Source organism: Galleria mellonella, unplaced genomic scaffold (genome assembly GCF_026898425.1).
Source record: "Galleria mellonella isolate WM207_F2 unplaced genomic scaffold, CSIRO_AGI_GalMel_v1 utg57, whole genome shotgun sequence".
Taxonomy (NCBI): Eukaryota; Metazoa; Arthropoda; class Insecta; order Lepidoptera; family Pyralidae; genus Galleria; species Galleria mellonella.
In genome coordinates this window covers 7,556,367-7,576,490 of record NW_026442119.1, presented here as the reverse complement: position 1 = coordinate 7,576,490, position 20,124 = coordinate 7,556,367, and the positions used below count along the sequence as shown (strand labels likewise).

General features: G+C 31.0%; 5 protein-coding genes across 7 annotated transcripts; 2 read left to right on the top strand and 3 right to left on the bottom strand.

The window, feature by feature from the left end:
• Nucleotides 1-828: 828 nt before the first annotated feature.
• LOC113509693 (ras-related protein Rab-4B) lies at nucleotides 829-5,543 on the bottom strand. Its single transcript, XM_026893092.3, has 4 exons — nucleotides 5,380-5,543; nucleotides 5,221-5,301; nucleotides 2,901-3,233; nucleotides 829-2,820 (listed from the first exon to the last, which is right to left on the bottom strand). The coding sequence occupies exons 1-4, from the start codon at nucleotides 5,393-5,395 to the stop codon at nucleotides 2,606-2,608; spliced, it is 645 nt and encodes a 214-aa protein (XP_026748893.2). The 5' UTR covers nucleotides 5,396-5,543; the 3' UTR covers nucleotides 829-2,605.
• Nucleotides 5,544-5,599: 56 nt separating this feature from the next.
• LOC113509628 (dihydroorotate dehydrogenase (quinone), mitochondrial) lies at nucleotides 5,600-9,106 on the top strand. Of its 2 annotated transcripts, none has more exons than XM_031910699.2 (5): nucleotides 5,600-5,716; nucleotides 5,900-6,109; nucleotides 7,927-8,321; nucleotides 8,400-8,737; nucleotides 8,813-9,106. In XM_031910699.2, exons 2-5 carry the CDS (start codon nucleotides 5,963-5,965, stop codon nucleotides 9,022-9,024), a joined length of 1,092 nt encoding a protein of 363 aa, XP_031766559.1. In that variant the 5' UTR covers nucleotides 5,600-5,716; nucleotides 5,900-5,962; the 3' UTR covers nucleotides 9,025-9,106. The 2 variants fall into 2 exon arrangements, with proteins under 2 accessions (XP_031766559.1, XP_026748793.1); XM_026892992.3 differs by having other exon boundaries at nucleotides 5,622-5,817.
• Nucleotides 9,037-10,180, bottom strand: LOC128201651 (ATP synthase subunit s, mitochondrial-like). The gene is given in 5 exon segments (XM_052899243.1): nucleotides 9,037-9,129; nucleotides 9,261-9,440; nucleotides 9,443-9,523; nucleotides 9,611-9,899; nucleotides 9,975-10,180. Coding segments are annotated over 5 exon segments (609 nt in total). The 5' UTR covers nucleotides 9,999-10,180; the 3' UTR covers nucleotides 9,037-9,094.
• A 384-nt stretch (nucleotides 10,181-10,564) lies between these two features.
• Nucleotides 10,565-18,822, top strand: LOC128201649 (dihydroorotate dehydrogenase (quinone)-like). 2 transcript variants are annotated; one of them, XM_052899239.1, is made up of 11 exons: nucleotides 10,565-10,624; nucleotides 10,731-10,932; nucleotides 12,032-12,175; nucleotides 12,257-12,369; nucleotides 13,334-13,555; nucleotides 14,774-14,898; nucleotides 15,637-15,772; nucleotides 16,407-16,530; nucleotides 17,643-18,037; nucleotides 18,116-18,453; nucleotides 18,529-18,822. In XM_052899239.1, exons 2-11 carry the CDS (start codon nucleotides 10,837-10,839, stop codon nucleotides 18,738-18,740), a joined length of 1,905 nt encoding a protein of 634 aa, XP_052755199.1. In that variant the 5' UTR covers nucleotides 10,565-10,624; nucleotides 10,731-10,836; the 3' UTR covers nucleotides 18,741-18,822. The 2 variants fall into 2 exon arrangements, with proteins under 2 accessions (XP_052755199.1, XP_052755200.1); XM_052899240.1 differs by lacking the exon at nucleotides 10,565-10,624 and having other exon boundaries at nucleotides 10,721-10,932.
• LOC113509876 (ATP synthase subunit s, mitochondrial) lies at nucleotides 18,754-19,900 on the bottom strand. Its single transcript, XM_031910700.2, is given in 5 exon segments — nucleotides 18,754-18,845; nucleotides 18,977-19,240; nucleotides 19,328-19,379; nucleotides 19,382-19,618; nucleotides 19,694-19,900. Coding segments are annotated over 5 exon segments (612 nt in total). The 5' UTR covers nucleotides 19,718-19,900; the 3' UTR covers nucleotides 18,754-18,810.
• Between the last annotated feature and the right edge of the window lie 224 nt (nucleotides 19,901-20,124).

Sequence of the window (20,124 nt, the reverse complement as noted above, 5' to 3'; positions counted from 1 at the left end):
ATACATACATACATATCTGTCACGCCTGTCTCCCATTAGGGTAGGCAGAAACAATGGAACGCCAAATGCTTCGATTCAAACAAACCTCTTTCGCTTCTTCCACATTCATCAATCTTGTCATACACGCTCGTCGGTTACGGGTACTTTTAATTTGGCCCTTCTTCAGCACGTCGCCTATTTGGTCGACATACGTCCGTCTAGGGCGGCCCCTACCGACATCTCCATTCATTCTTGCTCGATAAATCTCTTTCGTAATTCTTCTTTCATCCATCCTCTCCAAATGACCAAACCAACGCAACATTCCTTTTTCAATTTTTGTCACTACATCGTTTTTCAGTCCACACCCCACTATATATGTAAAGATATTTCTAAATTAATATATTTAATGTACGATTTTAGTTTCGTTACGACTTTACGTGCAGATATGAAGACACTAGGGCTCGGATAAATAAATGTTACTCAATATTAACAGGGGTTTTAAACATTCAGATCATAATGAAGATTTTTATCTTTTTATTGTCACAAGTACACTAAATAGTGCATTTTAACATAACAGTGAATATAAAACTAATCTATTTAAAAGAGATATATCCGTCGCTTGTTTATTACTATGTTACATTTATTTTTATTCTATAATTTGCGTGCATTCGATTTAAAAGGTCCCCCTTGGTAATAACCCAAGTCTAGAGGATCTCTTAAAAGGTGGATTAAGACAAAATAATATGTTAATATGATATAATTGATATATACACTATTTATACTATTTATGTAACATGTTGAATGTAGGTAATGACAATTATGTTAACCTTTTTAAATAATGCGACATAATAGAATTTATTATTTTTTAATGGATAAATAGCTAGATCTTACATTATATGAATATGAACAGTTAATCTCTGTATTCAATAACACGATATTGTTGCTGTATGCATTATACAAGTAAATTACAAAAAACATATTACGTGATTAATGTACACATATATTAAAAAAAAAATAACACCAGCCTTATTCACGCTCACATTAAGTTTAAAACATTTTTTAATATTATTACATTTTTATTCGTGCCGTATTTTATGTTACTAGCGATCCGACCCGGCTTCGCATGAGTAGACAGAATTTTCTAAAATCAATACATATAATAAAAAAAAGTTTCAGCCAATTCAACCGATCGGTTAATTTATAGCATTTTATTTGTGATTCTTTAGATTGATATAACTTTTTTGTTTATGAACCAATTGAAATAACACAAACACTAAGTTAAGTGGAGCAAACCACAATGCATTAGTGGTACTGCATTCAAATCGGTTGTTTATGAAATGTACAGACAAACAGACAAAATTCTAAAAATCATTGTTTTGGATTCTATTGCATTCATAGAGCCCTATAAGTTAGCCATAATAGTTTTTCTTATATATCTTCCATGTACAGACAGCGACTAGTTACGATTTCATTATATGTATTGATACAATATGGTATTTAATAACAGAGCAATATATCCATTTTTATCAGGCCGTGTAAATACTTATAACTTAAATTATAAATTCGAAAAGCCTCGTAACTCGTAACAATCATTATACAAAAAATAAATTTCTCAGAACTGTTTTCAGTGAAGTGTACTTATTATAATAAGTATATAATATTAAGGTTATCTAAAACACTATGAGAATCATAAAGTAAATCACATCCAAGAGTTAATTAATACAATTATAAGACATTGCAAAGGCGTGATGGAAAGGTAAGTGGCGCTATCAATTTGCTTACACCCTGAACTCTAAGTAACCATATGAGGTCAGTTGGTAGTTTTTATTTTTACAAAATATTACTAAAAAATGAATATGCAATTGTTTATATTGCTCTTACTCCGTTTTTAAAATTCCGACCAAAAAGGCGCAAAGGAACGGAAAGGATAATAATGTATGCCATTATAATCCTTTTCGTTCCTTTGCACTATGTGTAGAAACATAATTGTCGTATGTTAATTACGTTTCTTTACGTCAAACGATATGTAAATATTAGTTATTGTATTTAAATTAAAATATGCCTATAAAAACTCATTATTAAAAATGGTCAATTATTAAAATGTCAATGATAATAAATGTCACACTTATTACTAAACTAAAATTTTATCCTTCGAGTATGTTTAATTAATTAGATTTAAAATAATTCAATGTGAATTCTCTTATTATTTTCTATATATTATAAACTTCAACAGTCATTATAACACAAATTAGTACAGCGTATATATACATCCCTGGAATATTCAAAGATTATCATCATAGAGAGCATAGAGGATCCAAAATAAAGAGGCTCAAAAAGTGGACAATAAATGATGTGCCCGCGACACAGCTGTATGACATGTCCATAAAGACTCCTATCGAATCAGAAAAGAATCGAGCAAATTCGAGAATGATAACTGAGTTAATGGTATAAATATAAACCACTGCAAATCAGGAGTAAATTCGTGATCGAATTTCAACTTCTATTTACTTACTAAGAGATTCAAATATTCATAAAATTAATTATAGTTTTGGATGATTTAAAAAACTTTTGATAACCAATTGATTAACGCCACTTAAGAGCCATTTATGTCTTAAATACACTCTGCTTAAACACGGCAGGCACATTCCGATGGTGGTTTCGCAGGTTTTTTAGGTACACTCAGTCGTTTCGATGTACTTGTTCCATATTGAATACCAGATCCTATTCTCTCTGGGTCTAATTCTCCAGTCTCTATCTTGGCCAGGATAGTTTTGGAACACTTTAAAAATGCCTCTTCAACATTCTCACCTGTCTTAGCACTTGTTTCTAAGAACATGAGCTCTGTAATGTTATTAAAAATATGTAAAAACATATTTAACATACACAAAACAATATTTAAATATATTATTATGAATAATTACCATTTTCTTGAGCAAACTGACTAGCTTCTGTAAAAGTGACTTCTCTAGATTCTTCCAAATCCTTTTTATTCCCAACAAGTAAAATTACGATATTGGGACTAGCAAGTGTTCGGGCATCTCTCAACCAATTAGCTAATGCATTAAAAGAATCACGTGATGTAATATCATAAACAAGAAGTGCACCTGCTGCACCCCTGTAGTAAGAACGAGTCACAGAACGGAACCTCTCTTGCCCAGCTGTGTCCCATATTTGTAACTTAGTAGATTTGCCACCTATATTGACAATTTTAGAACCGAATTCAACACCAATGGTATGGCATCTATCTTCTTTGACTAAAAATGAGACACATAATATTTAACATAATGTAATTGGATCATTCATATTATATACAGATCTCGAAAGGGAGATATTGTACAAAAGTTGTGTGCCTCTATTCCACTGTTTCTGCTGTGAAGCAGCTGTGCTTGCACAGCTGTGTTTCAGTGAGAAGAGCCTACCCTTACCCTGTATTAATATTTATTTATTTATGACATCAATTGGATGAGCTTTACAGTCATCCAATACACTCACCCAGGATGTTGGTATATAGCAATGTAAGTACAAAGTAACGATGCAAAATCCCTTACTTATCAACAATGGCAACTCAAGATATGTACCATGAGCATCAAAAAGTATTCTGTGATGCCCATGGTACTGTTTATGTCTATAAGCAATGCTTGTCAATTTCTATCAGATGTCTGTTTTGATCAATTTGTTTGCCACTCAAAATATCATCAAAAAGTGACGTTGATTTGTTCATAGCAATACCTACCTGTACTCAATAAGTATATATCCAATAATATTATAATAACTTATTAAAAATGATCACAGTAGATGAACATGTAAAAACTCAATTATGCAATAACAGTTCTAACACCTAGCATAAGCATTAGTCTACCAAAATTCAGCTATAAAACCTTAGAAAAAATTATACACATAAATTAAACAGTTTTCCACCCCAAACAAGTTAAATATTTGCGAAGTTAGGCAATCATAATTAAAAAAAAAGTAGCTGATTATATTGAATAAAGAAATGCCAGTTTAGAAGCCTGTTAAAAATATTAAAACACTAGTAAGGTTATATTTATGTTAATCGTTAATTACAAGTATATAAATACTAATAAAACTGTATTACACAAAAAAAAAACATATTTATAAGCTATAACTAAAATTGTCATTCATTAAGTAAGATATACCATTTAAACTTGTAATAAATATGAATATAATATGTGCTCATGACTATTTTAGGGACAATAGTATTATTTGTCAACTATTGCCGTTGTGATGAACATAACACTTAAAATACCCACATTTCACCAAGTGTATTAGAATACAACATGGAAGGAGGTAGCCAGATGAATTAAGTAATTTGGTTTCTTATAGATGTTTTCCATTATTAGAGAATTAAACAAAAATTTAATTTATGACAAAATTCTAGGTGTTAGGCAGATTTAAACTCACAACTTTTTGCAATCCTGTTGTAGACATTCTCTAACTTGTAATACTCAAATATTGAACATATACTAATTCTAAAATAAATATTAAATAAAAATTATTAACAGTCAGCTAGCCTTAAGTAATTATAGTTTAAGGAAAACAATACATGTTTATAATTGTTTTTCACTCTTGAATATTTATATATACAATTTATTAAAGAAAACAATGGTAGTAGGATGTATTCAGATTATTTAGAAAATTGTGAATCTTTGAAAATTCTAAAAAACAAATGTACCACTTTAACAATATACAAACATATCAACACTGAAAAAGCAGTGCATAAATTAAATTTTGTGAATTTTATAGCTGAACAAAAAAATCAGTAAATGTAACATTTTGTATTTTTCACATTCATCAGAAAATTATTGTGATTATAAATCAAAGAAATATCTGTGGGTCATTTCATGACCTCACTTAATCACCACCAACTTACCATGATTAATTTATTCAACATATCATACAATGCCAAAAAATCAAGAGATCTAATAGGTTTTCGTTTTTAATGCTATCTTTTATTATTCTGTTATTTATTAACAAAGGATTTATTAATGGTTTCACATAATGTAAATAAGCATCAAATGTCATTTGAAATTATCCAATTTTTTAAAGTTGTGCTTAAAGTTAAAATGGCAAAGAAAAAACAAAACAATTTTTTTTTCAAAATATTGATAATATTAAAGACGATTTTTGAAATAGCACCTAGTTACTTGAATGCATTCACAATGGCCATTAAGTAATAACAAGCTAACAATTATTCATTGACTACTCACTCCCATTACTTACATTTATTTCCAATAAAATTGTTAAGAAGGCTTGATTTACCCGTACCAGCACTTCCAATGACCAAGAATTTAAACAAATACTCTACAAACAAGAAAATAACCATATATAATCATACTTGGGATAGTAAAATAAACATATAAAAACATAACAATTTCCTACCATAGGTTTCCGACATCGTTGTGATATTGATTGCATAAATTTTTCTAGAAATTATATTGCAATAATTTATGCACTAATGTATGTTTTTCGTTTTTAATATATTTACGTAAACAATTTTTTTATGTCAAAACAAAGTAAAAAGGATTTTTTTTCAGTAAGTCTGTCGAATGTCAAGGGTCAATAGTCAATGATTGATAGATTTATACTGATTGACAGTTTGAATGACTCGAACGATCTGTCAGCAACATCTACTAGTCACTGTCAATGCTGACGATACCTTTCTGCATCTCATGGTTAATTGAAAATTGAAATCAAACGTTTACAAGTGTGGCTGCAAGTAATGAATAGTTTATCGTTATTTTGATAATAATATTCTAATTAAAAATATAAACTTTATGCAATTGATGAACTAAAATGAGTTCAAAAAAAGAAGCTTTAGTAAATATATTTTAATTTACTTATTAAAGCTCTTTTAGTTCTAGTCATATTGCCCTATTAATATTCTATTAATCTTTTACAGAGAAAAATAAAATCGTTATGTTACTTGACATTGGGGGGTTCTGTTGCTTACCAATTTATCTATATGAAAAAGGATTTTAATGGCTATTATGGTAAATTTCTTCAACCAGCAAGTCAATATCTGAACCCGGAATTAGCTCATAGAGTTGGAGTGTCTGCTATTAAATATGGTTTTTTTCCCTCGGAAAAATTCACAGACCCTAAAGTTTTAGTAAGTACTAATCTAATGAGTGAGATTTGTTATTAGAATAAGTACAGTCACTTTTATTGACTTAAACTAAGTAGTCCATTAAGTAAATTATTAAATAAATAGCTTTCGATAAATATCAGCCTAGTACCAAACTATATTTTATTATAGTGCAAACTATATTTTGCATTGCATGAAGATGGAATGGTATAAATATGAAATAATGCTCAATATGCAGAATTAACTGTTACCATAATATTTGATACTATGCAGAATGACCTGACAAGGAATATTACTAGCACTGGGGAGGGTATTACCTTCATACATATAATTCATAAATATAAAAGCTTGTATTTTTTTTATGCAACTTAGGATGGCAAACAAGCTGACAGCCTACCTGATGGAAAGTGGTAACTGTCACCTATAGATATGGGTAGTATTATGGACATAACAGAGTATACTGTTTAGTCCATGATACTCCCCATGTGTTGCCATTCTTGTGAACTCAGATGTTATTCCTCTGTATCCTCTAAATTCATTGTCCACCCTTCAAACTGAAACACAGCTATGCAAACACAACTGCTTCATGGTAGAGATACTGTCCCATGACTCTTGCCATGTCTCTATATCTTCATGACTTGTACAAAATCTACCTCTAGTAAAATAAATAATTTATTTTATATAACAATAAAACTTTTAAAAGTTCCATTTATACATGCTTGCAGGTTATTGACTTTTAAGCTGGTACTTCTTCAGCACATTGCCTGTTTGGTTGAAATACATCTAGGGCTGACTTTGTTCATTTATTGAACATAAATGAACGAAGTTAGCCCTAGATGTACGAGGTTTGTCCGGAAAGTACGTATAAAAGTTTTTTAAAAATTTTATTTTACAATTATTCAGGTAAATCAATTTTATCCCCTTCAAAGTACTCCCCCTGTGACATAATGCACTTGTGCCAACGCCGTTTCCACTGTGAGAAGGCTCCTTGAAAGTCCTCTGGTTGTAGGTTTCTCAGCTGCCCCGTCGTAGCTTTTTTTATCTCATTTATGTCCCCCAAATGCCGCCCCCGAAGTACCAATTTGGTTTTTGGGAACAAGAAGAAGTCACACGGGGCCAAATCCGGCGAATAGGGGGGGTGTTCGGTCACCGTAATGGAATTTTTACTCAAAAACTCACAGACAACAAGAGAGGTGTGGGCAGGGGCATTGTCGTGGTGAAGAATCCAACGCCCCTCTCGCGCCAATTCTGGACGAACTCGTGCCACACGAGCTTTGAGGCGTCTGAGCACATCGACGTAGAATTTTCCATCAACTGTCTGGCCTGGAGGGACGAATTCTTGATGGACAATCCCTCGAACATCGAAAAAAACAATCAACATTGTCTTGACATTTGAGCGGGATTTTCTTGATTTTTTTGTTCGTGGTTCCCCGGATGTCTTCCACTCTTTGCTTTGGGATTTTACTGTTCTGAGATCGGCAAAAATTTCACGGCCATTCTTGCCGAGTTTCGAGAGAAACTTGATTACGACGCGCTGCTCTTCAACGGAAGCGGGCTCCATGCCGACGGGGTTTCGTTAAGAGGTAACTTCACAGATGGCGTGACAAGCCAGTTCGCACCGCACGGCGGTCAGACCAGAACTGAAGCATTGTTAGGGACATAAGGAAGGGGTCCTGCGCTTACCTGGCCTCCCCACTCCTCTTTCTCGCATTCCAGAACACTTTTATACGAACTTTCCGGACAGACCTCGTAAATAATGATAAATCTCTTTCATAATTCTTTCAGCCATCCTGTCCAAATGGCTAAATCAACAAATTTGTAATTGTGATCTGTAATTATAGGACACAAATTTCCTGGACTCGAAATTAAACAATCCCTTAGGTATAGCAGCTGGTTTTGACAAACATGGTGATGCTGTAAATGGATTGAAAAATATTGGTTTCTCCATTATTGAAGTTGGTTCAGTAACACCAGAACCACAGCCTGGTAACCCAAAGCCAAGAGTATTTAGATTACCAGAGGATGAAGCTGTTATTAATAGATATGGTTTTAATAGTGAAGGCCATGACAAAGTCTATAAAAAGATATGTAACATTGACAAAACATTATTAGACAATTGCTTATTAGGAATAAATTTAGGTAAAAATAAAGTGTCAGAAAATGCTGTTCAAGATTATACTCTGGGTATAAAGAAATTTTGTGATGTAGCTGATTATTTTGTTATAAACATTAGCAGGTATAATAATTTTGCCTGTATTTGTCTTTGATATTGTTTTTTTTATATTATTTATTGTTATATATTTTAAAATTTTAGCCCAAACACCCCAGGATTAAGATCTTTACAAAAAAAGGAAGAATTACATGAACTTTTGACAGAAATAAATAAAACAAGGAATTTAGTTCAGTCAACAAAAAAGATTCCCTTACTTCTGAAACTGGCTCCGGATTTAACTATAGAAGAAATAAAAGATATAGTTTCTGTTATTACAAAGAAAGAAAGTAAAGTTGATGGTCTTATAATCTCAAACACTACTATAGACAGACCCTTATTAATAAATAAAACATTTCCAAATGAAACTGGAGGACTCAGTGGAAGGCCTTTAGCAAATAAATCTACAGAAATGATTAGAAATGTATATAAGTTAACAAAAGGTTTGTGAATAGCTTAAAATATTTATTCTTAGATTTTTAAAGCTATTTAATTTGATAAAAATATTACTTTTTTAGGTAAAATACCAATAATTGGTGTTGGGGGAGTCTTCACTGGACAAGATGCATATGAAAAAATTTTAGCTGGTGCTAGTGCAGTACAAATATATACTGCCTTTATTTACCATGGTCCTCCAGTGATCACCAAAATAAAATCAGAATTGGCAGAATTATTGGAAAGGGATGGTTATAAAAATGTAAATGAAGCTGTTGGTAAAGGAGTGAAATGACAACAAATGATGGTTACGTAATAAATTTATATAATATTTATATATTTAGTTTTTTATTATAAATTATATTTTATGTAGAGTTTTCATTTATTTTCTTTTCACCACCTGAAAAAGATATTTTAATACATCATAGACTAAATAATTTTAAATTTAAAGAATATAAATATATATAAAGAAGAAACTATATTTTGTATAAGACTAAAACTTATAAAAGCAAAATAATCATTTTAGACAACCTTGTATCTGGCATTTTGGTAAATGTGATTGTAAATACTTTTTACATTCTTCGAGATTTGTTACTCCTTGTAGATCAAATAATTTCAATGTCTCTAATTTATCTAATATTTTAATTTCTTTAACCCCTAAATCAGTTACACTGGGGCACTTTGATATTTGCACATGAGTAAGAGTTTTCCGCCATATGATAAACCTTTCATGGCTCTGTCATCTATGTAATTGTCATTATGTAATATAATTCTTTGTAGCATTGTGCATCCACCTATAAAATTTTCAATTTATATTAGAAACAAATAAATTTATCTAATGATCAGACAATGGAAAAAATTAATATATAAATTGTTATTACTTAAATGTGGAAACCCATAATGGGATATTGAGGAATTTGTTCCATCGATCTCGATTATTTTTGGCACTGCTTGTTCGTCAGAAGGTAAAGAATTATAGTCGGCCAATTTTTTCCCATCAGCCCAAATTATTCTGCCACCATTTCGTAATACCCATTCGGCGCATGCACGATCAGGCCCTACAGCTTCGATTCTTTTAGGGTCTGGTTTATTAAACATCATATTGACATATTCCCAAAATGTTCTGTTTTGATTTATTCTTGGTACATATAGTTTGCGAGGCAATGCAATCTACGGGAGTAAAAGAAATAAAAATATTAAATAGTCATTTTAATTACTATTAAAATAGACCATTATAATACACACATGTATATTTGTCAGTAAGGACATCCTGATATTTTGCGTATCTATACACCTATTATTTTAATATTATTGAAATTATTCTAATATTGTAGATATTTTTAAAGTAGGTCTAAAAAAAGAAAACGAAAAGTGAACACAATATTTTTTTAACACTTAGATAAAATACTTTTTTTTAAATAACTACGGCTTTGGAGGGGCTTGTAACCTAGATAGCATTGTCAAATAGGTTTTTTTTTCAATTTGGAATAACAAATTATGGAAAAATAAAATAGGTGGGGAGAAATTTGGTTAATATAATTTAACATTTTTGTTTGATTTACAATATATTACCAACATATAACATTTTTGTTTGTAAATCAAATCGGAATAGATATCTATAGATATAGCAATAGAGTGTGAGGTGAATATGTCAACGAACAGCGACTTTTTTGTAATCCTTTATGTAGTAAAAACATTATTATAAAATGTACGAAGTATTAAATCTATGAGTGACAACTGACACAAGTGCATATGCGAAATAAATGAAATTATGTTAATTTTTAGAAGACATTTTTAAAATGTGGGTAGAAAAAAAGTGCATCTGGCAATACGCCAAGTTGTTATTGTAAATTTTTTTTCTGTGGCTAGTTCATTGACAACATAATTTGAAATTTGCTATTCCAGACAAATTATCTTTTTGAAGACTAGGCAGCATGGTCTCCGACCTTAGCCTGTTCCAAACGGAACAAACGTACTAAAAAAAAAAAAAAAAATGAAATTTGCTTTACCTAAATTAATGAATCAATAATAGTTATTAATTTCTTAAATTTGGACATAAATAGAAACATAAAAGTTCACATTATATTTTTTGTTTTAACATTTAATCATGAAAGCTACTCTGATTTTTGATAGTATCAATGATTTGTTATTTTCAAAATGGGACGACATGTTTATAAAACGGATGAAATGTTTCAATGAACAGGTTGGTTTTCATGTTAATATTATAACATTTAAAGTCTCTATTCATTAAATTCAACATAATGGATATGGCTAGTTGAAAACTACAACATATGGCTATTTATTTATTGTTAAAATTAGGTAATTTATATTATTAAAAACAAGTAGATTTTGTTCTATAAAAATTGTCTTATAACCAGTTATTGGGCTTACTATTATATTAGGTAAATTAAAGTACTGAATCGATTTTGATAAAATTTCTATGGAACCAATTTGAAAGAATATTCTTTCAGTAAAAAAATTATAATCTAATTATAAATGACAGAGTTCTGGGTCAGTAGGTACCCGTAGGAATGGTTGTTATAGATGTTTTTTTTTAATTGATGATAATGGAATGGTAGCCTCACCTGCGCTAACGGTATACACTGGAAGGACACGAGTGAAAGATGATAGGTGAGAATGGCATGAAAGCCAGGTCAGTTAGCTCATCATGATGAATACACCTGGAATTCAGCATGATAGTTTCCAGGGAAGATCATGTGGAGGTTGACCTAACAGGGTATATTGCTAGTAATGGTCTGCATTACTAACAATCTCTTCCTCTGTTAGAGGTAGGATGTATGGATAGAGGCACTATTGAGAATTCTAAAGAAAGAAATAAAATTATACGGGAGTTTTGTAATGGATATTAATAGAATAGTGACCCTACCTGCACTATTAGTTTACACTGGCGTGTAAGGGATGATAGGGAAAGATGGAAGCAAGTAAGTTGGTCCATCTTGATAAATTCACTGAGAATTAACCATGATGGTTTCCGGGAGGGGCGTAAGAACTTGGAGGTCAACCTGAAAATAAAGAAGAAAATAAATAGAATTTTTTTGTGATTTTCCACGTCATGATAACTGATATATTTGTACAATGCGATTTTAAATGGGGTGATGTATGAAAAAATGTAATATTATCAACGTTTATCTTCTTGAGTATCTGATGAACCTTAAAATTGGTGTTATTGCAAAATTGTAAGAATTGTCAAAATTTTTCCCATAGTGCCCCTAAGGGGAGTAGGAGAGTCAAAAAAGAGAGGTAACAAGTAATATAAATCCCAACCATTTCAAATTCTGCAGGTAAATGAAGATCTGAATGACAGCCATAATATATCACAACTGCTGTCTCCCATTATTACATCCCAACGGGTGATGGCTGCTCAGTTTGGTAATACATATTCTTCTATGCAATGTAAAGACAAAACTACTATTGTATTTGATGAGGTAATATTTAATAATCATATGTATCTTTATCTATAACTGTTAAATAATTTACATACCTGGTTGTTTTACTTTGCTTTTCAGTGGTTAGATCATGTGTTTATAATAATTAGTGAAGATAAGGTTGAAGATGCTCATAGGGAATTACTTGACTGTAAAACATTTGTGCAGCATATATGTGGACAAAATATTAACTTGTAAGTGTCACTCATTACAGTTGAATTCGATTCATAATTTTATATGTATTCACCAAGTTGTCCCAGCATAGAATGGGCCACTCCTTATATTCTCGTGGGTGTTGTAAGGAAACTAAATGGTCAAGGGAATAGCAGTAGCATCCCTCTTAAAATATCATCAAAGCCTAACTGCTGTTGCCATCCTGCCCACCAAGCATGGCAACTATTGGCAAAACCAGCGATATGTGTCTGTCCACTGTTGAACACAGGGAGAGGTCTATATTCAACAGTGGGCAGTTGATGGCTGATATATTAATATAATTACATTATAATAAATTCCTAAGTACATTGTTCAGTATATATTTATTTTGAGTAGCTTAGAAATGCAATAGCAGTATTGATAAAAATATGAATAACACATTTTTTAGAATTAAAAAAATGGGTGGATCAATAATCATCTGACTCTCTTGCGATAGTAAAAAACATTAGTAAACCTAATCTGAGAAATAGTAATATTAATTGAATTTTTTATATAAATTGTGAAGATATTGTTAAGTTCAATAGAAAAACAAAAATCCGCAAAGTAAAATGGAAATTTTACTTAATTCATTTTAAGAATCTAATACAAGCTGTTTCCTGTGATTGCAGTATGGTACATTGGGGATTGTAACCCTAAACATATTTAATTTAAAATCCTTACAATAAATTGTACTTCCTTAAGTAGTTTTTAAAAGGAGGACACTATTATGACATTGATAGAGTTTATACCCATGTTAATTTCATATGTATGCTATAAGATGCTGTTGTTTTCCTTCTTGGAGCAAAATGTTGTTTATATGGAGCAGAATTTATTTGTATAGATTCTGCATTTGAATATTTTTATCTTTTTGAACTATCTGTTGTTTTAATTGCAGAGTAAATTGTATTTATAATATCTTAAATTTTTGTTACTGCTCATATATATAATAGATGTATTATTTTAAAGGTTGCATTCTCCAATATATAAAGATTGGTTATCAGTGCTCTTGGAAAGTCGAGGCAAAGGCGATTCTATACCTGGCGCCAGTGGCGTTATCGGCGAAAGTGGAGTCATTGTTACTGCGCTAAACGCTCTCAAGTCGGCCGTTAAAGAAATTAAATGCTCTCCTTACCAGCACTATCATCTTATGTTATATGTTGGTGACAAGTTGCTTGCACTTTATTCCAGGTAAAGGCATAATAATAAGGTTTCCTAAATTATGAAAGTCAGACCCTTACTTTTAAAAAGATCCTACTAAAGTTGCTTAGTAGATACCTAATTGATTTTTGACCAAGAGTGTTATTACCTATATTACATAGCTAACTTAATCTTATATTATAATTCTTACACACACAATCTTGGGCGATAGTGTATTATACCTTATTTTTATGTTAAACTATGATTTTAATATACGAGTACTTCAAAAATATTTAAACTAAAAGGAACAGCAAATTTGTATAAAATAATATTTTTTATTATCTGACCTATATGTATATCTAGTGACACTTTAAAAATTAGTGCCTATAAATGAAACACACCACATTCTGGTTTTTTATGTATTAATATATTTATTTATTTATTTAACACTTTATTGCACCAACATAATATGATTTGTTAAAACAGTTTTCAATACGTATAGTGTAGTACAAAAGGCGGTCTTATTGCTAAGCAATCACTTCCAGACAACCTTTGGGTAGAAAGAATTAAAGCATAAGTAGGTAGGTGGCGCGTTAAAAAAGATAGATTTGTAAAAAATAATATCTGTGACAGCATAGTCATATACATATACATACATAAATAAACACATACAACCAAACATATACATATATACGCATAAATACATAAAAATATACCATATTAATACACATATATATAACACACATAAAACTGGAAATACGTAGGACTAAGTGATTATAAGGATAGGTAGTGGGCTTTAATTAAGTTTTTAAAAATGTGCAACGATTGAGCGCACCGTATAGAGGTAGGGAGTGAGTTCCACAAACGAACTGCTTGCACGGAAAAGGATTTGGAGTAGAAAGAGGATGAATGGGTAGGAATTATGAGTTGGAGGTTGTCAGTACTACGTAAAGAATAAGAATTAGAATTGCTCTCTCCAAGAAACATAAAACGTTCTTTTAAATAATAATATAGTTGATATATAAAATTTATATTGAACAAACTATAAGCAACAATTCATTTGTATAACATATTGTTTGATTTTTAATATATATAATAATATAATATAATAAAAAAATTGCAATATATTGTACTAACATTTTTTTTTGTAAAATATTTCAAAATTTTTTGTAAATTTATTTTTGTGGAATAAACTTATTTTGTATCTATTAGCCTTACCTATATAAGTCATAGTGTAATATGTTGTTAAAGAAAATATAATATTTTTAGTAAAGGCAGTGAAGATTTAACACCTCCTGATTTAATATTACTGAGCATTCAGTGTGTTGCTGCTCAAGAATATTGGAAAAATGTGGAGGAAAAAAATGACGATGTTCAGAAAACCCGGTTACCTTGTAAGTGTTCTAATTAATATGTATAGGTCACGTTGTACATATCTTTACAATTTATTGAAATGGGCATTTAAAACTGTCATATAACTAATTCATGCATCCAAGACATATTAATCTTATGAAAGATTGAAGCTACACTGACTCCTTTCTATTCTGTTTCCGTACACATATTTACGTTATATGTCGAAGGAAATGAAAAATCTTTTTGTATAAAGAGGCGGAAGTGGTAAATCACCCAGCGGCTGCCACCGAACCAAGAACAGGGAACAGGGGGTTAAAAAGCACACATTACATGAATCATAACAGGATTTGTAGGATTTGTTATCATTCCACTTTCGTCCTATAAAAAGAATATGAACAAATGATACATTGAAACTTCCATATCTTTCATTTCTGGCTTTAGAACATTGTAATTGAATTATATTTAAAACTTAACTATCTTTTATCCGCAATTTCATTCGCGTGATCTTGATATGCTTTCTGATCGGAATAAAAGTAGCCTATGTCCTTTTTCATATCATATAGTATGTGTATGCCAAATTTCATAGTTATTGGTTAAGCCGTTAGGGCGCTAAGACGTAATAACCAAATTCATTTCACATTTATAATATTAATAAGGATTATCTAAATTAGATATATTACGTTGCAACCTACACAACATATTTTAATAGATTCGTCTCTTGATTTAACATTCTTACGGAAAGTAAACTACTTTCCTTTGTAGCTTTGTTATAATTTTAGGGTTATCTCAAGAGAACAGTGCGATTGTGAATGTCTGTGCGGGCACTGCAGCTAGCCCGTGCGCACCCTATTCAATGCACCTCGCTGAAGTAGCTCCACGTATCACATTTGTTATACTTCTTGATATGGAATTAAGGTGCTATATTTAATTTTTCTATGAAGTATATTTACTGTCAAGACATTTGCACTTTATCTTAATTAATTAATACAGTATTTAACACTTTATTTTAAATTGAGATATTTGTGCAAAAGAATCTTATTAGGTGATTTAGTATTTACAATATATTTATTTCTCTTTTTTTTTAAATACTTATTTTTAGTCATAAAAAACAAATGAAGACTTAATAGATAGTATACTGTAGATCGGTGAGAATTAAGAAGAGATCTATAATATGATACTTATTGTTTTATACTTTCTTGTAAGAAAGTTTCCAATGAAAAATTATTTCAAAGTTTCTTGTTAGTATGAATTTCATTAAAAAGCATTCAAATGATGTAACATTAGTATTATTTTACTTTTTTTTTAAATATTTCACTTGGTGGGTTGTCTCATAAAATTTATTGATGGACGGATAAATCAAGTGGGAAATGTCTAATTAATTTTATTTATTTTTCATTGCACACAAAAAAATGTGCGTTGTATACTTTATACAAAACAGAAAATAACTTTCTTCGTAAGTCTCGTAAGTTAGCACGTATACCTTGATTATTAAAACTTAAATATTGTTATTTAATTTGGATAGCTGAATATATTTATATGTCTATTGCAGGGAAGTGGGTATTGCCGTACATATGTCAAACCAAATATTGTCAAATTTAAGGAGGCTGTTACTGCAAAGAAATTTAGAGATGGTACCTAACACACTTGATACTTTAGAAGTTTCACTAAAAAAGGTAACTAAATAAATTTGTATTCTATGTCGTTTGTATTATTAGCGAAATTTTTAAAATATGTTAATAAGAAAAAACATTTTTTATTTTAATTATTATCATCTATCATCATAGTACGAGGTTTGTCCGGAAAGTACGTATAAAAGTTTTTTAAAAATTTTATTTTACAATTATTCAGGTAAATCAATTTTATCCCCTTCAAAGTACTCCCCCTGTGACATAATGCACTTGTGCCAACGCCGTTTCCACTGTGAGAAGGCTCCTTGAAAGTCCTCTGGTTGTAGGTTTCTCAGCTGCCCCGTCGTAGCTTTTTTTATCTCATTTATGTCCCCCAAATGCCGCCCCCGAAGTACCAATTTGGTTTTTGGGAACAAGAAGAAGTCACACGGGGCCAAATCCGGCGAATAGGGGGGTGTTCGGTCACCGTAATGGAATTTTTACTCAAAAACTCACGGACAACAAGAGAGGTGTGGGCAGGGGCATTGTCGTGGTGAAGAATCCAACGCCCCTCTCGCGCCAATTCTGGACGAACTCGTGCCACACGAGCTTTGAGGCGTCTGAGCACATCGACGTAGAATTTTCCATCAACTGTCTGGCCTGGAGGGACGAATTCTTGATGGACAATCCCTCGAACATCGAAAAAAACAATCAACATTGTCTTGACATTTGAGCGGGATTTTCTTGATTTTTTTGTTCGTGGTTCCCCGGATGTCTTCCACTCTTTGCTTTGGGATTTTACTGTTCTGAGATCGGCAAAAATTTCACGGCCATTCTTGCCGAGTTTCGAGAGAAACTTGATTACGACGCGCTGCTCTTCAACGGAAGCGGGCTCCATGCCGACGGGGTTTCGTTAAGAGGTAACTTCACAGATGGCGTGACAAGCCAGTTCGCACCGCACGGCGGTCAGACCAGAACTGAAGCATTGTTAGGGACATAAGGAAGGGGTCCTGCGCTTACCTGGCCTCCCCACTCCTCTTTCTCGCATTCCAGAACACTTTTATACGAACTTTCCGGACAGACCTCGTAAATAATGATAAATCTCTTTCATAATTCTTTCAGCCATCCTGTCCAAATGGCTAAATCAACAAATTTGTAATTGTGATCTGTAATTATAGGACACAAATTTCCTGGACTCGAAATTAAACAATCCCTTAGGTATAGCAGCTGGTTTTGACAAACATGGTGATGCTGTAAATGGATTGAAAAATATTGGTTTCTCCATTATTGAAGTTGGTTCAGTAACACCAGAACCACAGCCTGGTAACCCAAAGCCAAGAGTATTTAGATTACCAGAGGATGAAGCTGTTATTAATAGATATGGTTTTAATAGTGAAGGCCATGACAAAGTCTATAAAAAGATATGTAACATTGACAAAACATTATTAGACAATTGCTTATTAGGAATAAATTTAGGTAAAAATAAAGTGTCAGAAAATGCTGTTCAAGATTATACTCTGGGTATAAAGAAATTTTGTGATGTAGCTGATTATTTTGTTATAAACATTAGCAGGTATAATAATTTTGCCTGTATTTGTCTTTGATATTGTTTTTTTTATATTATTTATTGTTATATATTTTAAAATTTTAGCCCAAACACCCCAGGATTAAGATCTTTACAAAAAAAGGAAGAATTACATGAACTTTTGACAGAAATAAATAAAACAAGGAATTTAGTTCAGTCAACAAAAAAGATTCCCTTACTTCTGAAACTGGCTCCGGATTTAACTATAGAAGAAATAAAAGATATAGTTTCTGTTATTACAAAGAAAGAAAGTAAAGTTGATGGTCTTATAATCTCAAACACTACTATAGACAGACCCTTATTAATAAATAAAACATTTCCAAATGAAACTGGAGGACTCAGTGGAAGGCCTTTAGCAAATAAATCTACAGAAATGATTAGAAATGTATATAAGTTAACAAAAGGTTTGTGAATAGCTTAAAATATTTATTCTTAGATTTTTAAAGCTATTTAATTTGATAAAAATATTACTTTTTTAGGTAAAATACCAATAATTGGTGTTGGGGGAGTCTTCACTGGACAAGATGCATATGAAAAAATTTTAGCTGGTGCTAGTGCAGTACAAATATATACTGCCTTTATTTACCATGGTCCTCCAGTGATCACCAAAATAAAATCAGAATTGGCAGAATTATTGGAAAGGGATGGTTATAAAAATGTAAATGAAGCTGTTGGTAAAGGAGTGAAATGACAACAAATGATGGTTACGTAATAAATTTATATAATATTTATATATTTAGTTTTTTATTATAAATTATATTTTATGTAGAGTTTTCATTTATTTTCTTTTCACCACCTGAAAAAGATATTTTAATACATCATAGACTAAATAATTTTAAATTTAAAGAATATAAATATATATAAAGAAGAAACTATATTTTGTATAAGACTAAAACTTATAAAAGCAAAATAATCATTTTAGACAACCTTGTATCTGGCATTTTGGTAAATGTGATTGTAAATACTTTTTACATTCTTCGAGATTTGTTACTCCTTGTAGATCAAATAATTTCAATGTCTCTAATTTATCTAATATTTTAATTTCTTTAACCCCTAAATCAGTTACACTGGGGCACTTTGATATTTGCACATGAGTAAGAGTTTTCCGGCCATATGATAAACCTTTCATGGCTCTGTCATCTATGTAATTGTCATTATGTAATATAATTCTTTGTAGCATTGTGCATCCACCTATAAAATTTTCAATTTATATTAGAAACAAATAAATTTATCTAATGATCAGACAATGGAAAAAATTAATATATAAATTGTTATTACTTAAATGTGGAAACCCATAATGGGATATTGAGGAATTTGTTCCATCGATCTCTCGATTATTTTTGGCACTGCTTGTTCGTCAGAAGGTAAAGAATTATAGTCGGCCAATTTTTTCCCATCAGCCCAAATTATTCTGCCACCATTTCGTAATACCCATTCGGCGCATGCACGATCAGGCCCTACAGCTTCGATTCTTTTAGGGTCTGGTTTATTAAACATCATATTGACATATTCCCAAAATGTTCTGTTTTGATTTATTCTTGGTACATATAGTTTGCGAGGCAATGCAATCTACGGGAGTAAAAGAAATAAAAATATTAAATAGTCATTTTAATTACTATTAAAATAGACCATTATAATACACACATGTATATTTGTCAGTAAGGACATCCTGATATTTTGCGTATCTATACACCTATTATTTTAATATTATTGAAATTATTCTAATATTGTAGATATTTTTAAAGTAGGTCTAAAAAAAGAAAACGAAAAGTGAACACAATATTTTTTTAACACTTAGATAAAATACTTTTTTTTAAATAACTACGGCTTTGGAGGGGCTTGTAACCTAGATAGCATTGTCAAATAGGTTTTTTTTTCAATTTGGAATAACAAATTATGGAAAAATAAAATAGGTGGGGAGAAATTTGGTTAATATAATTTAACATTTTTGTTTGATTTACAATATATTACCAACATATAACATTTTTGTTTGTAAATCAAATCGGAATAGATATCTATAGATATAGCAATAGAGTGTGAGGTGAATATGTCAACGAACAGCGACTTTTTTGTAA

What these genes read in the sequence shown, in the direction of transcription:
- LOC113509693 (XM_026893092.3), bottom strand. An exon ending in CAATTTTATTGGAAATAAAT is followed by an intron (nt 3,234 to 5,220) that starts GTAAGTAATGGG and finishes TCTCATTTTTAG; the next exon opens with TCAAAGAAGATAGATGCCAT. An exon ending in TCAGTTTGCTCAAGAAAATG is followed by an intron (nt 2,821 to 2,900) that starts GTAATTATTCAT and finishes ATAACATTACAG; the next exon opens with AGCTCATGTTCTTAGAAACA.
- LOC113509628 (XM_026892992.3), top strand. Translation starts at nt 5,794, where the DNA reads ATGAGTTCAAAAAAAGAAGCTTTA. An exon ending in TTTGTTATAAACATTAGCAG is followed by an intron (nt 8,322 to 8,399) that starts GTATAATAATTT and finishes TTAAAATTTTAG; the next exon opens with CCCAAACACCCCAGGATTAA. An exon ending in TGTATATAAGTTAACAAAAG is followed by an intron (nt 8,738 to 8,812) that starts GTTTGTGAATAG and finishes TTACTTTTTTAG; the next exon opens with GTAAAATACCAATAATTGGT.
- LOC128201649 (XM_052899239.1), top strand. Translation starts at nt 10,837, where the DNA reads ATGAAAGCTACTCTGATTTTTGATAGTATCAATGATTTGTTATTTTCA. An exon ending in TCAGAAAACCCGGTTACCTT is followed by an intron (nt 14,899 to 15,636) that starts GTAAGTGTTCTA and finishes TTATAATTTTAG; the next exon opens with GGTTATCTCAAGAGAACAGT. An exon ending in CTTCTTGATATGGAATTAAG is followed by an intron (nt 15,773 to 16,406) that starts GTGCTATATTTA and finishes TGTCTATTGCAG; the next exon opens with GGAAGTGGGTATTGCCGTAC.